This window comes from Lipotes vexillifer, unplaced genomic scaffold (genome assembly GCF_000442215.2).
Source record: "Lipotes vexillifer unplaced genomic scaffold, Lipotes_vexillifer_v1.1 scaffold149, whole genome shotgun sequence".
Taxonomy (NCBI): domain Eukaryota; kingdom Metazoa; phylum Chordata; class Mammalia; order Artiodactyla; family Lipotidae; genus Lipotes; species Lipotes vexillifer.
This window is the reverse complement of record NW_006779962.1, coordinates 1,918,203-1,942,655: the sequence shown is the minus strand read 5'-3', so window position 1 is coordinate 1,942,655 and position 24,453 is coordinate 1,918,203. Positions and strand designations below refer to the sequence as shown.

At 48.1% G+C, this 24,453-nt stretch overlaps 1 protein-coding gene and 1 non-coding gene across 2 annotated transcripts in view; one reads left to right on the top strand and one right to left on the bottom strand.

Moving 5' to 3' along the window:
* AK8 (adenylate kinase 8) overlaps window positions 1-24,453 on the bottom strand; it is a 139,215-nt gene that overhangs the window by 37,950 nt on the left and 76,812 nt on the right. Inside the window, exon 11 of the mRNA XM_007453104.1 lies at window positions 17,854-17,995. Coding sequence (XP_007453166.1) covers window positions 17,854-17,995 — 142 coding nt within the window. The remainder of the gene's footprint in view (window positions 1-17,853; window positions 17,996-24,453) is intronic.
* On the top strand, window positions 21,512-21,583 carry TRNAE-UUC (transfer RNA glutamic acid (anticodon UUC)). Its single transcript has one exon. It is a non-coding gene; the product is annotated as a tRNA-Glu (tRNA).

Below are 24,453 nucleotides of genomic sequence, written 5' to 3'. Positions count from 1 at the left end.
AGGAATGTAAGCCATGTGACAGCAAGTATTTTCGGTTTTGTTTCCTTTTGTGTTCCCAGGAGTGGAGCAGTACCTGCATGTAACAGATGCTCTGTAAACATTTGGTGCTTATCTGAACAAAATCATCCCCGTCTTGCACAGGAGGAGACTGAAGTTCAGAGATGATAAAAAAAAAAAAAAAAAAAAAAAAAAAAAAAAAAAAAAAAAAAAAAAAAAAAAAAAAAAAAAACCCTGCCCAGCCTCACACAGCCTATATGAGGCAAAGCCAGGTTTCTGGGGCCTCTTGCTTAACCACTGTCCTGTTAAGCTGCTTCCCATCCACAGTACAACGTGTAAAGTGCCGTGAAGGTGCAGAGCAAGGAGAAGCGTCAGGGAAGGCTTCCTGGAGGTGGTGGAGTTTGAGCTAAGCCTTGTAGGGAAGATAAGATTTGGGCAAAAACCCAAGGTGCTCTGAAGGAAGACACATTAGGAGCAAACACTTGGTGTTTAGCAAGCAGGAAGTAGGCAGGTGTGCTCAGGTGCGGGGGCAGGAAGGGGAGGGATGGGTGGGAAAGAGGGAAGCCCTCCTCTCCTGATGCCCACCCCACTTCCTACGCTGAGAGTGGGAGTTCCAGGCCGGATGGGTTTCTTCCCAATGCATGGAGTCCTTTCCTAGGATCTAGAACCTACGCTTCATGAGACAGAGGCCCAGAGAGAAAGGAACGGCCCCAAGAGCCACACGGGGGTTCCGACCCACTTGCCCCTGGGGGCGGGGGCGGGTGTTGGGTGGGGTCTGGAATCTGCAGACACCTCAAAGCCAACAAGGAGGCAAGGCCCAGGGTTCTATAATCTCAGAAGAAGTAAGGCTGACCTTCAATTTGTGGGAGACCTTGTTAAAAGTTTTTTTTTATTTTTATTAAATAATTTCTGTGATATTTAGGGGGGAGAGCTCCAAGCTTTTAGACATCTGCCACATGAATCTGGCAGAGGCCCAAGCTTTCAAAGCACAAGCGGGGTTCAACAGTTCAGCACTTTATTTATGCCTCCAAGGAAGATGGAAAATTGAGGTACACTCTGATGCCTCCCCACGTCTCCTATGGGTAAAGAAAACAAATATGATTTCTCCAGGTCATCTCGGCCTCCGTCCTCTTGTCTTTCTCTGGGAAATGATTTTAAGTCAACGGTCTAGAGTTGCGCCTGCCAAAAATGGGGGCATCTTCATCAGAGCTGGACTCAAATGCCAACTACCCGGGGCTCCATTCTGCTAAAGGTCACCTGTCACTCTCCACCGAGGCCTGGAGATTGCTTTGGATGTCTGATAGCAGGGAAGGCGTGTTTATCTCCCCTGATGTCTCAGTCACCACCGACTTAGGCCCAACTGTTACTGGTTGGATAAAACCCGTTGCACCCCTAATAAGAGCTTAGAATCCACAGGGGAAACAGAAATTGAGATGTGCTTTGTCAGTGAAGAATAGTCAACCTCGATGGGGGGAAAAGGGAGAGATGGGCATGAGAGAAATTTTCTGACTGTGAAGGCAATCAGACACTAAACTAGGAAACTGAGAAAAGTTGCCACTTCCTGCCCAAATGACACATTTACACGGTGTCATCTGGGGAGAAAGTGTGCTCAAGTAGCGTGTGGCAAACTCACTCTGGACCCCTTCCTAGACCTCTTAGAGACAGCAGGAGAGCCAGCCAGGCAGAACTGGGCTCTCAGAAAGTTCTTAGGAAAAAAAAAATTTTAATGGTTAATAAATACACTGAGTTAGGGGCTCCCTTGGTGGCGCAGTGGTTGAGAATCCGCCTGCCAATGCAGGGGACACGGGTTCGGGCCCTGGTCCGGGAAGATCCCACATGACGCGGAGCAACTAAGCCCGTGCGCCACAACTACTGAAGCCCACGCACCTAGAGCCTGTGCTCCGCAGCAGGAGAGGCCACTGCAGAGGCCTGTGCACCACAGCGAGGGGTGGCCCCTGCGCGCAGCAACGAAGACCCAACACAACCAAAATAAATAAATAAATAAATAAATACACTGAGTTTCAATATACTACAGCAAGACGGTTAGTGTCAGTCTTTAACTAACAAAGTTACTAACCAAGAAAATACCACGCAAATCCCTTGTTGCATGTGTGCCCTGTTTCTTCCTAAAGACTAAACTCCCAGGCCCTCCATCACCCAGCATTGGCTGCCTCTTACGCCCCCGGATTGCCAGCTGCCCTGAGTTTCCTGTCACCAGCACATCACGCAGTGTGCCCTCCGGTCCTCGCTGCCCGCTGGGGATGGCAGAGCTAAGCTTGTGGGTCGTCTGGGCTCGCTCTCTTTCTGAGAATTCACTGTACTTTTATATTTTATACTCTGCAAGATCCCGGAGGCTGCAGACGAAGAGTTCAAAGGTCATGTACATTTTTGATGTCCCTGCTTCAAAAGTAATTTGCTCTTATGCTCTTCAAGACAGACAACAAACCTTAGTAACAGACTGTCATAAACTAAGTTTTAACCCTCGGAAAAAAGCGGTGCCGACCTTCCACATTTGCTCAGAATCATCCTCACCAGACTTTTTCTTACACAAACATTGGAAATAAGCGGTAAAATGTCAACAGTCCCTAGGCGGGAAAATAATGGGAGAACTTCCCTTTTTCGGCTTCAGTCCTTATTAACCGAAGGATTAAAATGCTCCAGCCGCGGGGGGCCCCGACTCCACCACTGGCCACAGTCTTGAGCTGGAGGCCCAGGGTGCACCTCCTTTCCTAACTCCAGGCCCGGTGAACCAGCCACCGGCTCTGAGAACCACCGCCTGCATCCCCTCCGACCTCCCAGGTGGCTGCCAAATTCCCATCACCAGCTAGTATTTATTTTTGCTACAAGGAAGCCCAACACTCACTCTCAGAGCCAGGACAGTTGCTGCCTGCTGTGGCGATGTGCTAAGTGGCTGTGTAACAAGTGTAGTGGAAACTGAGCTGGTGGCCTGGGAAGATGGCCTACGTCTTGGAGGGGAGTGGAGATGCGAAAGCGAGGACAAGGCAGTTTACCCGAACGGGACGCCGGAGCAGGTGATGGCAGAGATTTCAGAGACGCTGGAGAGATGCAAGTGTTGCCGGGATGGAAGACCCTTGGGCTGAGTTTTAATCTCTTCAAGGCTGTCTCCAAGAGTATGCCTCGACCATGGAAAGGTGAAGAATACAGAATGAGGACAGGTGGGCAAAGTCCATCCCAAGCAGGACAGGTGTGATACGGCATTTCACAAGTGCTGTATCGACCCAGTTTTCAAGTCACGGCTCACAACCCTCAAGTCCCCTTCTTGGGCAGTTTGCCAAGCCCCACTCCAAGCACTCCCCTTCCGGGACTCCTACACTCCAGCCGGGGACAGCCCCCAGGCCCCGGAGCCCCTGAAATTATTTAAATTAGCCAATCCAGCAAAAGCCTGCAAAACCTAGCTAACTGCCCTCCTGCCAGACAGAAGATGCCCTCCACGGCTCAGCTGCGGTCACCCTGTCCCCAGGGTGAAGCCCCCACACGGCCCCATGTGGCAGCCACCTCTCGTTTGGAACTGTGAGTAACAGAGTTCTGCCTTTCACCTCTCTGAGCATCATTTGGTTGTGTCCTGCCATCAAAAGAATCTTTAGGGAATCCCCTGGCGGTCCAGTGGTTAGGATTCGGTGCTTTCACTGCCAGGGCCTGAGTTCGATCCCTGGCCGGGGAACTAAGATCCTATAAGCCATGCGGCATGGCCAAAAAAAAGAAAAAAAAAAAGGAATCTTTAAATCTTACAGAACAACAGGGGACAGGTGATCCACGCTTTTTCACGGCCGCCACACGATCTGCGAGACTGTTCTAGCATTCAGATTTCCCCGTTTGTCTGGCTTTTTGGCTTCTCTGACAAAAGTGCAGTTTTGTCTTTGTGTATCTGCAGGATCATCTTCTGCCCCGCCAATCGCAGGTGAACAAGGAAGACCTTCCTCCACCCAGAGGGGAGCAGTGTGCTCCGAGCAGCCGAGGGGCCAGCCCGGGCCACAGTTCCTTGGTGAGGAACTGGTCCGACCTTGCTTTGCAGAAGCTCTGGTCTCCACGCACAGGCCCAGAGCTCCCAATGTTTTAGGAATAAACGCGGCTCCCACACCCAGAGGCCCTCGTCCATACGCCAGGCTCTGCTGAGTGCTTCCGCATCTCCGCCTCCTACCCCCGACCTGACGTCCCCAATGCCATGGTCCCTGGTCCTCAGTTGAGGAAACTGGAGCGCAGAAAGGATAATAACTGGCTGCAGGAAATGCAGGTTTCGATATTTATCTGTTGACATCATCATCTTGGCTGTACGGAGCATTTTCTAATTCCTAGTCCCACCCATATGCATTTTCCCAGCAAATACGTACATGAATCCAGCAAAGGTGAGGTAAGAAGGGCTGGGTTATCACCCCATTTGACGGATAAGGAAACCGAGGCTTAGAAAGGTTACGCAGAGCCCCCGGACCACTTACCAGTGAGCCGCAAAGCAAGATTGTCAGAAACGCATGTCGATCTATCAAGAAGGGGAAAGACGGATGAAAAAGAGTCAGCTGCTGAATGTTGAAAGAAAGAAGGAACCAGAAGAGACAAGGCCTGGAGCTGCCCCCACTCCCACCTCCATCACACGCACACTTTCTTTTTTACCCTTGACTCCAGACATTTTGTTGAGACAATGGCTACTTCCATCAAAGCCCTCGAACCCAAGTGGACATCTGCCTAGAGGGGCCAATGGACACCATCGCTTGTGCGACAGAATCCGAGTGGCTGGGGACCCTGCTGTGGACAGGTGCACAGCGACTCTGCTGGTAGGAGGGGCCTTCCGGCTCACCGATGTTTAGGAAAGATCTTTCTTCCAAACACAAAAGGCACCGTGGAGCACACAGTCCATGATATGTATTCCAGCCCATGTCTGGTAAACTCTCGGATGGTGGCAGCAAGGCAGGGTCAGCCGGGTTCTATTACCTCAATTAATGAGGAGTTAGATGAGGCTAACGTCCCACTCGTTGGGCGGCTCGGCACAGGGCCGGAGTAATGGAGTTATTAACCTCAGTCAGCCACTGAATTTTGCTGCTGCTTCCAGCTCCATTTCCTAGTTCAGGCCTCCATTAATGGGCTGTTTATTATCCCTAATCCACATAAGGATCAGCTGCAGAAATATGAGAGCTTCCTGGAAGGACCAAGTGATAATAAAAAAGAGAGAGAGAGAGAAAGAGAGAGAGGAGAGATGAGAAACCCTCCCGTTGCGCATTTTAATTTTTCTTTGGTCCAACTGCTGTTCTCTTAAGAGATTATAACATCCTGTTCACTTTGGGACACATTAGAAATGGTGAAGCCATTCTCTGAGGGTTTCGCTGTGTTGTCCTCCAAAACACAGTGTCATGTGCAACTAAAAAATAATAAGCTTTTAAATTAAATTAGAGAGCACATTAACTATATGCCAGTTCAGTTTTTACTTTCACGACATACCATGATTTTCCATTGTTTACATTTAACATAGCTGAACCCAAGAAATCAAACCAGCATATTCAGCAGAACAATTTATCAACATTGTTAAATGCTCTGATCACAATTCTCCAGTTTGCCTGGATCCACGGGGCCCTTCCAGACAAAAGGGTGATTTTTGTCTTTGTCTATTTCAGGGCCACTCTCTCATCCCACATGCCGCCTGGTGAATGAGGAGCTGCCTTCCCCAATTCCAACCAACGGGAGTCTTTAAAATGTCTTCTGTAGGTAAGAAAAGGAAGCAGATTGTGACTAGAGGGAACATACTTTGAGTAGAAATGAGTTATTTGTACCAGCCCACAGCGAGTAGATACAGCAGTTACTCTCTGACGGTCGTCCTTCAGAGTATAACAGTATTTGCCACTTTAGCCTCTTTTTTTTTTTTTTTTTTTCCCCCGCGGTACACGGGCCTCTCACTGCTGTGGCCTCTCCCGTTGCGGAGCACAGGCTCCGGACGCGCAGGCTCAGCGGCCATGGCTCACGGGCCCAGCCGCTCCGCGGCATGTGGGGTCCTCCCGGACCGGGGCACGAACCCGTGTCCCCTGCATCGGCAGGCGGACCCTCAACCACTGCGTCACCAGGGAAGCCCCATTTTAGCCTCTTTTTGTGTAATAGGAATTCGAAAGCACATGGGTAACTATCATGATAAATGTTTCCATGCTTCTTAAAGTGTAGGCAAATCAGTAGCTCACCTATTTAGGGCATGGAGTGTGTAATTTATTTTGTGAGAACAGGAGAGAAAACTATATCCTACACTTTGAATGAGAGTCTGTCCTCCCAGAAAGAGCTGTGGGAGGGACATTCAGAGCCAGCTCATAGAGCCCCCTGCATCCACGGCACTTGCCAATTATAAATCACACGCACACATATTCCACTCACTCTCCAGAGCACTGGTGCTGTCAGGTTAAAAGGGTAGAGGTTATTGCTCCATTTGACAGACAGGAAAACTGAGGTTAATTGTAGTTTTTTTTCAAGCCAGCAAGCCAGGGGGCAGGGGTAGGCGCTCGTCGCATTGCAGAAAGGGCACGATGGAGCCGTTCAGAGCAAAGACCTGGGGTTCCGGTGGGTCTCCTCCGTGTGGCCCTGGGGCAAGGGACTCGGCTCCTCTGAGCCCACATGCCTTTTCCTGCACCAACCTACTTTATGGGGCTATTGAATGGATTAAAGGAGATGCAAAGCAGGCACACAACTGGCACTCAGTAGACGCCAGATATCACTATCATCATTCTTGTTGTCAGGGTGATGATGAGGGTCCAAGATGAGGGGGCAGGACCGGGAAGGGGAGAAGTGTCCTCGGGGACGAACAAGGCAGGAGCCCTGCAGAGCAGAGTCAGAAACTGGATGCGAAGATGCAGAGGGGAGACGAGGAGAGCAAGGGGTCCAGCAGCAGCCGCCTGGTCTGAACGTTCTGGGCCGCCTCCGACCACCAAGCGGAGGCTTGTTTCGACGGTCTGGCCCAGGAAATATGAAAGCTTTCAGACCCAGGTGTCTGAGGGGCCAGGCTTGCACCGGGCAGGCTCCGCTTGGGTGTGGGAGTCCCAGCTCCTCCAGGCTGGGAGTTCACATCAGCCAGCCTGGGTCCCTTCGGCAGCTCTGCTCTCCGGTTCCCTGGGGGAAAGGGCTATGCTTTTAGCAAAAGCCAACAAGACACCCAGCACCAACTGGGATCCAAGTGCAATGAGAGGAGACCTGTCACCGCTTTCCCAGGGACAACCGAACCCCTCTGGGCTCCCACAGTTATGTGGGACACACAGCTGTCTAGTTTAAGAAATAACAATAAACAGGGGCTTCCCTGGTGATGCAGTGGTTGAGGGTCCGCCTGCCGATGCAGGGGACACGGGTTCGTGCCCTGGTACGGGGAGATCCCACATGCCGCGGAGCGGCTGGGCCCGTGAGCCATGGCCGCTGAGCCTGCGCGTCCGGAGCCTGTGCTCCGCAGCGGGAGAGGCCACAGCAGTGACAGGCCCGCGCACCGCAAAATAAATAAATAAATAATTAAAAATTAAAACCCACCACACTCGAAAAGGAACCTATACAGCAGTTGCCAGTTTGCACAAAACAACCTGGGACACAAGCTAATCGAAAATACCTTCCTTGGGTGATGTCTTCATAGTCCCCAAATTTAGTCCAATGGAGTACAGAAAGAGAGAAATACTAAAGAAAACAGCAATAATAAAATCTCTGCTACCATTCTGCTGAATTCTATTGCCACTGACTCAGCGAGGGTCCCCTCTTTTACCCTCTTTCCAGGGATTTCTGAGAGACGCAGCAGCAGCTCTGACCTGGGACCTTGCAGTTGGACGCGACCCGGACCTTGCCCGCTGGGCCTGAGGTGGTACAGCCCGGGTCGGGGGAACAGGTTCAAGGCATGGCCCGCCCCGCCCCCTCCTCACAGCATCAAGGAGAGGCAGGATGCAAAGGAAAACAAACAAACAAACAAACCACCAGTCTGTCTGATCCACTGCAAACTTCCCAACATCAATCAGAATCCTATACTCCCTCTCCATAGTAAACATTAATTTTAAAAGGAAATACCGTGCTACAAACTTGCAGCATGAGATGAATTATTTTACAGACAGGCAGAGGGCAGATTTCTGGATGGAGCCTTGGGTACTTTTTTCTTTGTTTCTTTCTTCTTTCTTCTTCTTTTTTTTTTTTTTTTTTACTATTATTATTACATTTTAACAAACTTTATAGCCCATTTTATTTGTTCTCAAATAACTTTTTCTCCTTCTTTGTGACACATCAATTACTTGGTTTGTTTCCCTCACTGTGGGATGTTGGAACCAGGAGTGTGATACTGCTCAGCGGAACATAATTTGGTATTATGTGCCATGGGTTTATGAGGTAGAAGTGAAACGAAACATGGCATTTGGACACTACCCATTTATTAGCTCTAAGAAGAGACTCACGTTTGACAAGGAGACAATAACTTTGTTCCCTGATAAGCCAGAGGGGTCTGTTTCTCTGTCCAATACACAGAGTAGCTTACCCTTCCCCAATAACTCTATTGACCAGTATGAATATATTTTAATAGTAAAATGGATAGATATGTAAATTTATTTTAATCTAATTTCATTGAATCCTCCTAAAAACAAAAAGAGCCTTTGTAGACTGTTTTCATATCTGAATTATAGATTTCTGTATCGTATTCCCAGATTGATTTCTAGGCTATAATTCTGTCAAGATTTCCTCCTGGTGTCAAAAACTGCAGCACCACAGCTAGAGTGCTTTATAATTGGCATCACAACCGAACCAGAATTACAGCCCTGATACTCATCCCAGTGCTAGGTGGGTTCATTTTAGAATGCTTCTCTCTTCCTTAGCCTATATCTGGACTTGAAGGTTCATGGCTAAAATTACTTTCTGAATTAATCATTAAAAAAATGCTTAATTGCAAGCTAAGGTGGAGGAAATGGATTGGTCAGAGATGACAAAGAGGAGGAGAAACTACACCCTCAGTGATGGGAGAGAAATACAGAAGGATGACTGAACAGCGGCATATGATTAAATCTATGTTGTAAACAAATATCTTTTTCATTTCTCTGCTTGTCCTCTGCCTTAGGGTCAAATAAATTAAATTGGCATTATTTACTAAGTCTTTAGAACCTGCTTTTTACTTCGTGGTGAACGGAGTAGTATTTCCTTGCAAGCCTGCCCTAAATCAGGGGTTCTTGAATAATCTTCCCTGCGATGCTTTTAATAAACACCGTGTCCTCCCCCTGTTGGTCGTGCAGTCCTGGCATGGTGCGCAGGGTCGGTAAATAAAACAGGGGTTCTTCCCCTCGGGGTTCAGAAAAATGAGCACTAGGTTCCCTCCCATGTCTTGTCAATGACCCGCCCCCAGCCTTCTTTTAAGTGACTGTTTTTGCAGTTTCCCTGATGCCTTTCATCTTCAGGTAGATGAGGTTACTCAGAAGCTAATTATTGACACCAAAGTCTGTTCCATCCCCAGCAAACGGAGGGTGGCAACTTCGCCTCGTAGCACTGTGGTCCCCTGGAAATTCCCGGTCAACATAGGTGGAAAGACAGGATGCTCAGGCTGCCTGCTGGGTCCCTGCTGCCCTGGAACTAAACAGACCTTTCAGTCTTCTAGGAGGAAGCTCTCCGGACCCAACTCCAAGGATATAATTAAGACAGAATTGAGGAGAATCCAACCGTGAGGGACAGAATAATGCCCCCCACCAAGAGGTCCACCTCCTAACCCCCAGAATCTGTGAATATGTTACTTTACATGGAAAAGGGGATCTGCACATGAGATTACATTAAGGACGTTGATAGGTAAGATTATCTGGGTGGACCCAATCCAATCACACGAGTCCTTAAAATCTGAGAACTGTTCCCAGCTCTGGTCAGAGGGAGATGTGGCCACAGAAGACCAAGTGTTGCAACACTGCTGTCTTTGAACACAGAGGAAGGAGGCAGTGATCCAAGGACTGGGGGCAATCTCTAGAACCTGAAAAGGTGAGGAAATGTACTCTTCCTAGAGCCTCCAGAAAGGAACGCAGCCTGTCTGACGTATTGATGTTAGCCTTACAGAACTGTAAGACAATAAATGTGTACTGTTTAAGCCACTAAGTTTGTGGTAATTTTTACAACAGTCAGAGAAAACTAATTTTCTGTCTATTTTCTAAAACCAACTCATGCTATTCTTAGACAAAGCACAGAGCTATTCAAAGACAAGTGATTGGCGAAATATACCCACCTTAGGACTCAGGTATAGACATTGCCAAATAAGGGTCCTAAAAATTAAAAGAGAGAGAGAGAGAGAGAGAGAGAGAGAGAGACATAGACAATGAATACCCTTTGGAAGAAGCAGCACTCTAGGAAACAGCAGAACATTTTAGATAAAACCTTATCAACGTGCTCAACATAATTTAGAGAGAACAGACTCTGTAATACAAGAAATCAAAGAAAAGAGGATGAGATAAAATTTAAAAGCAGATGAAAGAAAACTGACAACGTTAAGGGAAAAAACTAAGGGAAACGTAAAAGCATTATAGAAAAGAAAAATAAATTAGAAGCAACAAGAAATAAATATGATAAAAAATAAAGTTATCATGAAGGGCAGATGTGAAAAATAATACAGAAAAGGAAAAGATAAAAGCTGCTAGAAAGAAATTGTAATTATGGAAACAGATAATAAATATCCAACATGCACGTAATTGGTCTTCCTGAATAAGAACACCAAGTGAATGAACCAGAAAAATATTAATACATGTACTAGAAGAAAATTCTCCTGAAATAATGGAAATGGAAAGGATTCATAGTATTCCAGAGAAAAGTAATAAAGAGAACCAGGACTGAGGCATGGCCTAGTGACTGTAAATGAACTGAGAGACAGAGCATCCAGACATAAGGAGTACATTACTGATAATGGAAAAAAATCTCACTGGCCTCAGACATTACTGCAACCCCACAGGTGTCAGAGCACAGTATAGAAACGGTACAGGATGATGAGGGGTAAGAAATGTGATGGGAGAATTTTTTTACCTTGCTAGATGCTGTTTACAGACAAAGCTAACAGAAAGACATTCTCAAATGTGCAAGAATTTAGGAAGTTTAGCATTTCTGTACCCTTGCTGAAAATGACTCAGAGACATAATCCATTCAAATGAACAATGAATCAAAACTGATAAGTGGAGAGCTTGAATCATGTAAACAGCTGGCGTTGCAATCTGAATCCAGTTGAAGAGAGAATGAAAACTTCACAAGTACAGTAATACAGCTAAAAACAGAATGTAATTGTTATATTTCTAGAAAGAAAAGCTTAGTGATCTTAAAAATAATAATCTGTGTATAATAGACTGAGGCCAAAAAATTTCAGAATGTGTCTGTCCCTCCCCACCCCCAGCCCCAGCCTGCCAGAAATGGAGAGTGGATGGGGGAGGGGAATGAGGAGGTGGTACATATGGGAGCATTTTTTTCTTTCATCTTTCACTGACAGAGTCAAAATATTCTGTTTCATTTCAGAACTGACAAATTGAGAAATACAAGTTTAATCAAACCATCTTGACAAGAGTAGTAGAACTAGAAACAGATCATCTTCAAAACCAACTTGGGGGGAGAGGAGAGAAGCCAAAAACAGCAATAATAAAACAAAAAGAAGGGGCTTCCCTGGTGGCGCAGTGGTTAAGAATCCGCCTGCCGATGCAGGGGACACGGGTTCGAGCCCTGGTCCGGGAAGATCCCACACGCCGCGGAGCGACTAAGCCCGTGCGCCACAACTACTGAGCCCGCGAGCCACAACTACTGAAGCCCGCGTGCCCGAAGCCCATGCTCTGCAGCAAGAGAAGCCACCGCAGTGAGAAGCCCGCGCACCGCAACAAAGAGTAGCCCCCGCTCGCCACAACTAGAGAAAGCCCACGCACAGCAACGAAGACCCAACGCAGCCAAAAACAAAAATAAATAAATTTATAAAATAAAAAAAAAAGGAAAACACAGACCATTAAAAAAAAGATGGAAAACAAAGGAAACCATGATGAAGCATAAAATAAAGTGATGAAAGCAAAAAATAAGTGGGATAAATTCAACTGTTCAAAGGAAAAGACAAGCAGGTTGAATAAAAAATGTTAAACCCAATTTCATTCTGCCCTACGTGACAACTTAAAATAAAGGAAGCGAAGGTAAGAGACACGCAAATGCAACAAAGCAATCAAGGGTTGAGTTCCGGGTAAAAATGGCACGTTGAAACACGCATCACATTCTGTTTCCTCCCCAAACCCGACAGAAGATTGACAGGAAAGGGATTCTGAAAACCTACAGCAACGAGAGGGAGAACAGCGGAAGGGAAGGCAACTCAACAAGGGTTTTCGAGGCTGGAAGGCAGTGGACCTGTGACAACAAGCAACAGAGACGGCAAAAGCCAAATCGCGAGTCAGCAGCAGGAAAAGCTGAGAACAAACCCCGAGTCCTCGCCAGCAAACCCTCAAAAGGCTCAGGCAGAGGTACTGAAACGGAGCAGGGCCCTGTGGTCCTTCCCTCCCGTGTCCTCCGCCTGCCTTTTGTCTCTGGAAAAACTTTAGCCAATGAATAAGTTTAATCAGAGAAAACGCAGAGGCAAAGAAAACAGTCAAACAAATAATCATAGTTTAGTCATTAAGCATAGGAGTTAAGGACGTTTAGCTCCTCCTCAGGGGCTGTGGATAATATCCTGAGCCGTATCCTGTGAACTGTCTCGTAGATACTGAAACCCCACCAGGTGGAAGACGTTTACTACATGATGACCCGGCTGTAGCCATGACATAAGCTGCCTCAATTCTGAGAACTGGCCTCAAGGAAATGGGAACAAACCGACCCTGGAACTGAGGATTAACTGTACTCAAAACAGTCAAGATGACGCTGGTCAGACCACCACAGAACCAGCCTCAAGGTGAGTGTCAGAGCTGACTGTGCTGTTGCTACGTGTAGCGCCCTCCCTCCGTCTATAAAAGCTCTTGCCCCCTGACTGTCAGTAGCGGGGAGTCAGCCTTTGGACAGGAGTACCCCACCCCCCGGCCCCGGGTTGCCGGCATTGGAAATAAAGCAAACTTTCCTTTCCACCAAACTTGCCTCTTTACTGGCTTTTGAGCAGCAAGCAGCACCCGTAACAGTCCACTCGGGAACTGGATGGCTAAAATAAGGACGATTGGTTAAACTTGCTTAAGGAGAGACTAAGCCCCAGATGCCCTCCTCACTCCACCCAGCTGAGTGAATCAATCCTCCTCCGCTTCGGTAGAAATGGGAGGTTTATTCTCTAGAGAGGATATAATACAGGCTCCTTGGACTTGAAGAATGCTGAGCACAGTTGAAAGTCTGAGTCTGTACCAAAATTAGGGGAATTAGGTTAAAAAAAATACATGCATATGGCGTGCAGTGTGTGAGACCTCTGCCCGCCTTCTCCCAGTCTCCACTGTCCTGCTTCTCTCTGAGACTCCAGACCTTTACCCTCCAGCAGGAGATTGGGTGAGTCCTCGCTGAGGAGTCTGACATTTCCAGAGGAAAAGACTTAAAGATGTTGAGTTGGTGGGAGGATTCTGCACAAAAGGCCCAAATAGTTCATCCTACACTGAAGGCAAATTCTATGAGCTCCATCTATGAGCACTCCCAAATGGTTTTTTAGTTTCCCGCCAAGGGTAACGCAACATCTTTCTACTGAGAAACAATGAGACCGAGACACACAAAAACTCAGTAGGAACAGACTATGCAGGAGGGGAAAAAAACCTCTCCTCATTACCCTCCTGCAAAAACAAGCTTGCCATTAACATCTTCAAGAGATAAAAAAAAAAATCCATGAAATAAGATCAAGAAACTATAAAAGTAATAGTCAGATGACAAAAAAAAGACCTCTTGAATGTTATAAAAAACTGCAGCAGAAGTTAGTAATTCAGTAAAAGGGTTGAAAGAGAAAGTTGGGGGAACCTCCCAGAAAGTAGAGCAAAACAAAACAAAGGCAAACCACACACATACACAAACACAAAAAGAACAAAAGATATAGGATACAAGAGAGAAAAGTTTTGTCTTTTTTAATTTACAAGTCCAGTCCAGGAGATCTAACGCCCAAATAGCGGGTTCCAGGGAGAACAGGAAAAAAAAAAAAAAAAATAGAGAAAAATAATTCAAGAGAATTTCCCAGAACTGAAGGACATGGGTTTTCAGATTAACTTTTGGCCCAATGGAGTAAACGAGATCCAGACCAAAGGAATAAATGAAATTTCAGTGTGAACCTCCTCAGTCTGGAGCACATGTGACGAGGGTGTAGCAGCCCTACTGTGGTCAAACCATCTTTTTAACTTGAGAAGCAACTGGAAGGCATGCGCTACACTAAAACAAGAGACCACGTGAGAAGGAGGAAGATGTGTGATTCAGGAAACAGGGACTCCAACTCAGAAGACAGGCCAAGGGAAGCCCTCTAATCACAGTGCAGAAAAGTCCTGGAACAGCCCTGCAGTAAGCCTACAGAAAAAGCAGTCCAAACAAGAAAGGAACGGGAGTAAATAAGAAAAACCTGGAACTCACAGTTTACATAATATGATGGACTTTGTGGACTATTGTTCTGAGGGGCTATTATAAGCTGTAGGAATAAGTAGCAGATAGATACAAAGAAAACTAGGTGGTGGCGCAGTGGTTGAAGAGTCCGCCTGCCGATGCAGGGGACGCGGGTTCGTGCCCCGCTCCGGGAAGATCCCACATGCCGTGGAGCGGCTGGGCCCGTGAGCCATGGCCGCCGAGACTGCGCGTCCGGAGCCTGTGCTCCGCAGCGGGAGAGGCCACAACAGTGAGAGGCCCGCGTACCGCAAAAAAAAAAAAAAAAAAAAAAACACACAAAAAACTAGGCAAGCAAAGAAACAAGGTGATTATTAACATCAGGAAAAACAAAACGAGAAGAGAAAGGCAAAACAGACAAAAAGGACATAAAAGACCTCCTTCCAGCTGAGTTAGCTCTCCGAAAGCAGGTTTTCTGGAAATTACACTCACAACTTTGTGCTTATATCTCATTAGCCAGAACTTGGTCCTGTGGCTCTACAGAGCTGTAAAGGAGGCTGGAAAATGGGGTCTTTCATTTCCGCCACCAACGTGCTCTACTGAAAACTGATGTTTTGTTACTGAGGAGGAAAGGGAAAATTTATGATGGAGGAGACAAGTAACGGTCCTGTCACACAGACAGTCGCTTTCATCAAGAAGACACGGCACAATGAACACACAGCTGACAAAAACCTTTATGAACTAAATAACATGGCACCAAAACATATAAGGCAAAAACTACAGGAAACACAAAATCAAGTCATTAATAAGCTACCTCTCGCCCGAAAGGCCAGCTCCGAGGAACAGTGTTGAAGGTTTAAAAACTATTCCAGATACGGAGGAAGAATGAAAACCTATGAAATGATCACATCCTTGATACTATAAGCCTGACAAAGGACAGGAAAAAAAAAAAAAAAAAAAGGAAAAATTCAGACCCATATTACATATGCATATTGATGCAAAAAATCTAAATAAAAATGTAGCCAATACCATCCAACGGTATATTAGTTTCCCATTGCTACTATAACAAATTACCACAAATGTAGTTGATTGAAAAAGTTCAAACTTATTATACTACTGTTCTGTAGGTCAGAAGTCTGGTACAGGCCTAACTGCACTAAGATCCAGGTCGCCCAGGATGACCTCCCTACTTTAAAGCCAACTGATCAGTTACCTTAATTACACCTGCAAAGTTCCTTTTGTCAAGTAATATAACATTCACTGGCATGACATGGCAGGGAGGGGGACTGCTCAGTTTTGATGGGGAATCAAAACTGCACCTGCCACAAGCAATATATTGAAGACCAAGTGACAGTCATTCTAGGAATGAAAAGCTGACTTATTATTAGAAAACCTGCTAACATCATTCATTATATTCATACATCAAAAAGGGGGAAAAAAACATTTGTCTTAGAAGGTGCTAAAAAGGCCTTTGAATAATATTCAGCATCAACTCCAGATATTTTAAATTCTAACTTTCTTTAACTTGATAAAAACTGTATATACCTCAAATGACAGTAGTGCCTTAGTGATAGAATGCAGGACAGTCCTTCAGGTCAGGGGAAATAAAAACAACACCTGTCCATCATGCCTCAGTTCCAGAACTACTGCCCAATGTAATTAGACCAAAGAGTAAAATGAACAATATAAGTATTGGAAAGGAAGAGGCAAAAGGATAAATATTTATAGATGACATGATCACCACCCTGAAAAGCCCAAGGGAATCAACTGAAAAACTATCAGAAGCAGTAAGAAAGTTCTAGTAAGGAAACTGGAGTATAAAGGAAATAAGAAAAATCAATATCTTTCTTATACTCCTGAGAAATCCAGTTAGAAAATAAAACGGGTGAAAATACCCTCTTATCACAACACCAAGAAGAGCAACAGGTAATATAATACCTAGAAATGCACTTAAGATGAAAAGCATGGGCCCAATAAAGTGTCGGTCGTTTCACGAAGGGGCAAAGAGAGGACAGGGCCATAGACTGCAACAGACCAGGTGATAACCCTAATGCAATTCTAGTTAAAATGTCAATGGCAGGGACTTCTCTGGTGGTCCAGTGGGTAAGACTTCTTTCTCCCAACGCAGGGGGCCCGGGTTCGATCCCTGCTCGGGGAGCTAGATCCCGCGTGCATGCCGCAACTACGAGTTTGCATGTCAAAACGAAGATCCCACACGCCGCAACTAAGACCCGGCGCAGCTAAAATAAATAAAATATTTTTTAAAAGTCAATGGCAGTTCAGGATCAAATTATCATAGTACTCATTTGGAATAACAAACACATAAAATAGACAATAAGGAAGAGTAATGAAAGGGCTTTGTCCTGCACTGACTTGAAATACATGATAAAGCTAAAGTAGTTAAACAGTGTGGTACTACTGCAGAAATAGACTTGTGGGAAACAAGAGAAAGTTTAGAAGTACAACCACGCGTACTGAGAGACTGTGTTTACGAGCAGACAGTGTGCAGACCATATATAAATACCTATCCCCTGCAGCCACCAGCCCAGGACCCAATCACCATCTCTGCAGCAATCAGCCCCAAACAGCCAGGACTTGATCAGTAACTAACAGCTTCCCTAATTTTGCCACCATTTCCAATTTAGAACCAAATTAGAGAAAGCTGAATATGTTCCCCTAACCAAGCACATAGGACACCCTGCTTCCAGCTGGCCGCCCCCAGCTTCCCCAGGCCCACAACCTCCCTCAGGGAAGCCCTGAAGCCTCACCTTTCCCAGTAGAAGGCTCTCCCTCCCCTCTGCCTGTCTTTGAGATCCGGCCAACTCCCTTGCTATATATAGCAAGCTCTGACTAAACAGCCTTTGCTTTTTTCATTTAGGAGGTCTTTATTTCCACAATATCTACTGTGGCGGGGTGCCCTCAAGTTCAAGTGAGTGGAAGGAGAACAGAGTATTCAACAATATTCAACATTTGAGGGGGGAAAAAAAAAGAGATTTGTACTGCATACGCACATCAAACTAAATATCAGACGCATCAAAGTACCAAATGTAAAAAAGGAAGTTGTGAAAAGAGTAGAAGAAAACGTGGATTGCTTTGCACCACAATCCCATGAGGAAGGCGAGACTGGTTGATGCGTATTATCATTCACAGATGAGACGCTCAGGTCCAGCAAGGCGAGCGGCAGAGCCAGGATCTGAACCCAAGCTTGACTCCTAGCTCCCAGGGTAAATGGGACGAGTGGGGCGGGAATGGGAATGACTAAGAGACACTCCCTTTCCAGAACGTGGTAAGGCTCCCGGCAAGCTGCCAGCAGTCAGCCGGATCTGGACAGACAGTGCCTGGTGGTGGGGACCTTCCTGGGAGGCGGCGTGGCCAGGGCCGAGGCCCCGCTGGAAGCGGACTGCTCACCTGTTGGGCTTGTAGCCCATGCTGTCCATCAAGCACGCCTGGTCCCTGTCTCGCGGGAAGCCGTGCAGCACCCACCCTCTCTCAAGGCAGTCCTGCTGGTCCAGGCGCTGCCTCAGCACCTTCATGATGATGTAGTCGGGGACTGCAGAGAAAGGAAGACAGCTGGTCACTCTGCCGCCCTGGCCACCTCCCCTGACCCAACAGGAAGCTGAGGGAGCCTCCGCGGCCATGGCTCACGGCCTTCCTAACTTTATTTGACCCTGATTTGAACAGGTGAAGAGACCGTTTTAGGTGGACAGGGCTGTGGGCGCCCGTTTCCCAGGACGCTCCGAGGTCCTAGCAATGGGAGGAACGTGGCCACCCAAGAAGGGGAAAAAAGCACTGGGTGACCTTGACCTTGACCTTGAGCTTTCCCTGACTTTGACAGGATATATGCCCATGGGCCTCCAGGGTAGCTCCCAGCCCTCCAGTGATATGTGGGCATCCCTCCCCGATCCCCCTGAAACCGCAGGGATCCAGTTTTTGCAGCAAAAAGACTTTTCGCGGAAGCACACCGATCCCCAATGGAAGGTTTGGTTTTCCTCCAGTGGGATGGCCGTGGTGCCCCCCAGGCTCTCTGCTAATTCAGGATACACAAGCGACTCCCTTCTTTCCCCCTTCTCCCAGTTCTCACCTCCTTGATGTTCAGAATCAAATCTCTCTCAAGAATCACAGCTTTAGTTATAACCAGAGACTGAAATCAAGTCTCAGGGAGATGTTGAGAAGCCTGTTGTTTACATTACTGCAATTGACATTTTCCTGAAAGTTTTACCTCTCTTCTCAGATTCATTAAAAGGCCTGTGTTGCTAATGTACTGCGTTCTAGCAATTTGCACTGCATTTTCTGCACTTTGCATTCATTTTTCCAGAGATACTTGGTAAATATTACCATCGTTTGCTATGAATGTGCCCCCCCCCACCCCACCCCGCAACGAGCTGGTTTCCTGGAGCTGCAGTGACAGGGCGGCTCAGCAGCTTTTCTGGAGATGCCCGGTTCCCTCCATGAGTCAGCCAAGTGGCCCTAACGCACATGACTGAAACTTCCCCAAAGGCCCCCGGCTGACAGCCAGGTGAACTTGGCGGTGAGAGATTCAGAAAAATTACTGCTTTCCTCCACGGCTGTGACATGCCGGGTTACTGCCCTGTTGCCAAAGCAGCATAAACCTCATCTAAGTCATCTGCAGTTCCCTGATTTTGTTCTTTCTTACATCTTTCAGCCTTTCTTCCCCAGTCCCTAGGAAAGAGCGGGAAAGGGATTTTGCTCTAATGAGAAGATTTGGCTGAGACAGATCAGTGAGAAGTTGATACAGCTAATCCCATCCCTTCCCTGCTTAAACCTGCCATGGCTCCCCCATGCTCTGGGGATAAGAGCAGTACCCTTCCCTGTGGTCAACAGGGCCCTGCAGGACCCAAGTCCTGCCTCCCCTCCCTGTGAATCTCCCCCAGCGCTTCACCTCCCCTTGAATGTGCCGGTCGCTCCATCCAGAGCATCCTTCCCCCATGCCTTGCCCGGGGCCAGGCCCCAGAGGAGTGTCTGCTCCCTGGACGGCCCGTTGCTGGGGTAGCACCGGCCCTTCTTAACCTTCACTTACCACCCCTGTTATTAACTCTCCGGCTAATTCTTTGTGTGATGCTGCCTCTCACGAGGACAGAGGACCGTGCCCACCTCGCTTTTCCATGACTAACACAGTGCCTGGCACATAGGAGGTATGGAGTAAATAGACAGGAGCCCTCCCTTTTCAAAGCTTCACTGCGACTAAACAAAGATGTTAAAACCAACTCGACCAGGCTTTGGGGAGCTCAGAAGAAGAGAGGAAGGGAAGGAGCTGGGCTGGAGGCACGCACGAACGCGGGGGCTGGTCTCAGCCCTGCCCTTAGGTGCCAACCGACCTCCACTCGGTCAGGCAGGCTCTCCCAGTCTCAGTTTCCTCAACCGCCAAAGAGGATGCCGGGACCTCTCACCACAGGATCAACATGACGCACAGCTCCAGGCATGTGGGAGATGGCACTCAGAGATGGGGGCTGGTACTTTTCAGTTTGGGAGATGTATGTCAGGAAACAATGCTTCATCAATATGCTCATGTTTTCCCCAAGGTCAAGGTCACGGTGTGCTGAGTTGGCGCCTGGGATAAAGGATGGTTGACTTCAAACAAGTCTGGGCAGTTAAAGATGGAGAGACTTAGGGCTTCCCTGGTGGCACAGTGGTTGAGAGTCCGCCTGCCGATGCAGGGGACGCGGGTTCGTGCCCCGGTCCGGGAGGATCCCACGTGCCGCGGAGCGGCTGGGCCCGTGAGCCATGGCCGCTGAGCCTGCGCGTCCGGAGCCTGTGCTCCGCAACGGGAGAGGCCACAGCGGTGAGAGGCCCGGGTACCGCGAAAAAAAAAAAAAAAAAAAAAATGGAGAGACTTAGGGACCTCTGTCCTGAGTCCTCTGTTCATATTCCGGTGGTAGTAAACCTACCGATCCCCCTGCCTCCATTCCCCAGGGGCTGTTTATATTCAGGGCAGCGGCGGGGAGGACAGAGGGGCAGCTGTCCCAGCTTCGGCTCGTCCACCCCGTGCCCCCCTTCCTGCGCACGCAGGGCGCACCGGCTCCCACCAGCGGCCCCTGTGAGGAATCAGGGTGTGGGGAGCCAGCACTAAGGCTACTGTGTGAATAAATAATGGGTCTTTTCTCTGATCCAGAAACCTCATGTTTTCTGTCAAGAGAAATACAGATTAAAGACAATGTGTGTTAAGAATCTGCCATAGAGCTTTCCAATCTAGGTCTACCCCCATATATGTACAGATATTCTCAGTGAAATAGTAACTAATACAAAATCAAGCCTATCCCAGGGATCTGTCCAATGGAGCGTTATGGAGCATCTGTGCTGTGTCCAGGGACAAGGGCTTGACGCTGCCACACACAGCAAACAAGAAGCCAAGGGCCCTGCCCTCCTGAGTCTGGCATTCTAGCCAGCAAGACAGACAATACATAGATAAATACTCATTTCAGAGACTCATAAATACTATGAAGAAAGCAAACCAAATGATGGGATGCTGCTGGTTTGACTGGGTCCAGGATGGTCTCTGAGGTCACAACCGGCCGAGATCTGGACGGTAAGTCCAGCCTCGTGAGATCTGGGAAGGATTTTCGGGGTGGCACTGGCAAAGGCCCTGAGGCTGGAATGACCTTGGCGCATGGAAGGGCTGGAGAAAGGGCCAGTGTGGCTGGAGCAGAGTGATCTCTGCGGAGTGGGGGTGGAGAGGCCCTGCCAGGTCTTCAGGAAGGAAGGGGATCTGGCCACCCCCGGGCCATCTTGGGAATGACCATGCACTGGCCCTTGGTGCATATTTATTGAATGAACACATGGGGGTTGATCTCAGGATCCTGAGCTAGTACGTCCCGGAACGTGCACTTTGCCACGTCTGCACAGGGACTGCTTATTTTGTGGGATCAGCCAGTGGAGTCTCCAGTTGGGGTCCCCAGGTCCCATGGATGTGGCTAGTGAAGAACACTTTACCTCCTATAAAGTCTGCAAAGAGCTTGGGCTGAGGACCCCTGAGTGCAAACCAGCTGTGAACAGCTCCAGCTTTCTAAATTTCTAAAGGGAAACCAAAAAAATTTTTTTAAAAAGTAATTCCCTGGTGGTCCAGTGGTTAGGACACGGTGCTTTCACTGCGGTGGCCCAGGTTCAATCCCTGGTCGGGGAACTAAGATCTTGCAAGCTGCGTGGCGCAGCCAAAGAAAACAATAATAATAATAAAAGGAAAGAAACCATCTTTTGCTGACCCTACAAGCAGAGCGCCCTCAAGTCCTTGGGCACCCTGAGCAGCTGAAGGGCACCGCAAGCCTCCAGCGACACCCCGTTAGAGAGAGGCCGGCTGTGGCAGAAAGAGCTCTCTGCATCCCTCTCCCAGTCCCAGTCTGTGTCAGCAGACGGGGAAGGTGGGTGGGCTGAGCTCTAAGTTGGGGGCTGCAGGAAGATTTGTAAATACTGCTGCTTCTATGAGAGTTCCTTAGAATAAAACCCAGAAAAACTTAGCTCTTAGCTCCCCTGGGTTCCTTTCTTCGAGCAAGTGTGAGCAGAGAGCCCAGTGGTCTGGCCGTGGGACCTCCCTGACCCTCAGAGTCCTCCTCTGGGACACCTGCCTCGCTGGCTGTTATGGGGCCTGGAGACAACTCATGGGAGCTGCCAGATCAGAGCTCTTCTGAAGGGGTGGGTCCTCGTTGCTGTGCGCGCGCTTTCTCTAGTTGTGGCGAGCGGGGGCTACTCTTAGTCGCGGTGCGTGGGTTTCTCACTGCGGTGGCTTCCCTTGTTGCGGAGCACAGGCTCTAGGCGCGCGGGCTTCAGTAGTTGTGGCACTCAGGCTCAGTAGTTGTGGTGCATGGGCTTAGTAGTTGTGTCGCGCAGGCTCTAAGGTACGCAGGCTTCAGTGGTTGTGGCGCATGGGCTTAGTTGTTCCACGGCATGTGGGATCTTCCCGGACCAGGGATCGAACCTATGTCCCCCGCGTTGGCAGGCGTATTCTTAACCACTGCACCACCAGGGAAGCCCCCAGAGTCCTTTTTCTCTTTGAGTTCCTTTTTTCTTTCTTTTTTAAAAAAAATATTTATTTATTTATTTATTTTTGACTGCGCTGGGTCTTTGTTGCTGTGCGCGGGCTTTCTCTAGTTGCGGCGAGCGGGGGCTACTCTTCGTTGCGGTGCGCGGGCTTCTCATTGCGGTGGCGTCTCTTGAGGAGCACGGGCTCTAGGCGCGCGGGCTTCAGTAGTTGCCGCACGCAGCCTCAGTAGCTGTGGCGCACCGGCTTAGGTGCTCTGTGCCACGTGGGATCTTCCCGGACGAGGGCTCGAAGCCGTGTCCCCTGCATTAGCAGGCGGATTCTTAACCACTGCGCCACCAGGGAAGTCCCTGTGTGCGTATAGTTTTAATTCCTCCTAAAAGTTTACCCAGATTCCCATCAGATGGCTACGATGAAGCCACTGGCAAGAAAATGGGACCTTTAAATTACAGACATGAAGTCCAACATCTGAGCTTGAATCTGCCTTTGGGAGAAACGGGCTTGCCCTTGGGAGAGGAGGTCACTGGGTAATTAGTTTGCTGACCAGTGATACTCCAGGCCCATTAAGGCCTCAGTTGTTTGGTCGTGAGAATGGCATTGGGCCAATAATTTGTTTTCTTCAATAGTCAGTGCTGTTTGGAAAGCAAGCTGCACTCCAGGAGGGATGTCTGAGCCACTGAGCTTCTAGGGGCAACAGCCGGCTGCTCGAGCAGCTCGGAGCCTTGGCGATTCAGAGAGGGAAAGACCTGGTAGGTCATCCCTTTGACCACTCCCCTCATTTCAAAGTTGAGAAACCAAGTCCCAAAAAGATTGTGCCTCAGGTGACCCACCCAAGCCAGTTTCTCAGCCTGGAAGAAATCTGACTTAAGGTCAAGAAATCTGACCAGATAGAAACACAAAGAGACTTTTTGGTTTGGGGTGGGTTTTTTTTTCCCTATTAAGTTGGCAAAGATTTCTAGAGGGAACTTCCCAACTGGCATCAAAAGTTAAAATGTACATGCCTTTTGGCCCATCAATCACGTTCCTAAGAATTTACACCTAAGATACAACAGCACATACGACCAAAGATGTGCACATAAAGATGTCCATTTCAGTGCTGTTTATAATAGTGACAATCGGAAACGATTTTAAATGTCCGTCAGTAGAGGACAGCTTAAATAAAGGATGCACATCTATGCAATGTGATATTAGGTAAACTTTAAAAACTCATTTATATTTATGTTGACTCGGAAAGAGGGCTCGGACAGTACATCAAATGGAAAAAAGTAAACGGTTTGTACAATACCGTCTAATTTAAATGTATATTGACATACATATACACACACGCACATATACACACACTACACATGCACGGGGGAGAGAGGAGGGCCCCACTGATGCCCCACGAGTGACAGACGGTCCCTCGGGGGCTCAGGGTCCTGGAGTTGAGAGACAATAACACAAGTCAACACATCCTGGCTGGAAAGGCCTAAGGACATGGGAGGCGTGGCAGTGCTGAGCGCTTTGGAGGAGGGCAAGGTCACATTTCCGGAGGACCGGGGAAGGAGATGGATACTCACACGGACTCCAGCTTCGAGCCCAAACCAAAAAAGCCCCTCTCTTCAGGCTCTCAAATTAGCCCTTCTCCTCAGAGGGCCGTACCACAATTGTGAATCAATCATTATTGGTGCAGTATTTGTTTAATGCCTACATTCCCATCCTCACCCCCCTCTGGAGAAAGCAGGGACCCCTGTCAAGGTGGCTCGTTGCTACACCCGTGCATTTGGCATTGTGTCCCACACATGGCAGGCACGTAATAAACACACTTTGAATGAATGAATGAATGAATGCATAGTACCAATTCCTGCAAACCTGGACTGTTCTCCCGAGCTCTGAGTCAAGTCCTGTGGCAATGGGAAACAGCCCTTCCCCCAGGGTTCCCTTCATCCACGCCACAGCCCACCCATGAATTAAATATGCAGTCAAGAGAAGACGTGTTGACGTCTGGGGTTTGTTTCAAAATACTCCTGATGGAGCGG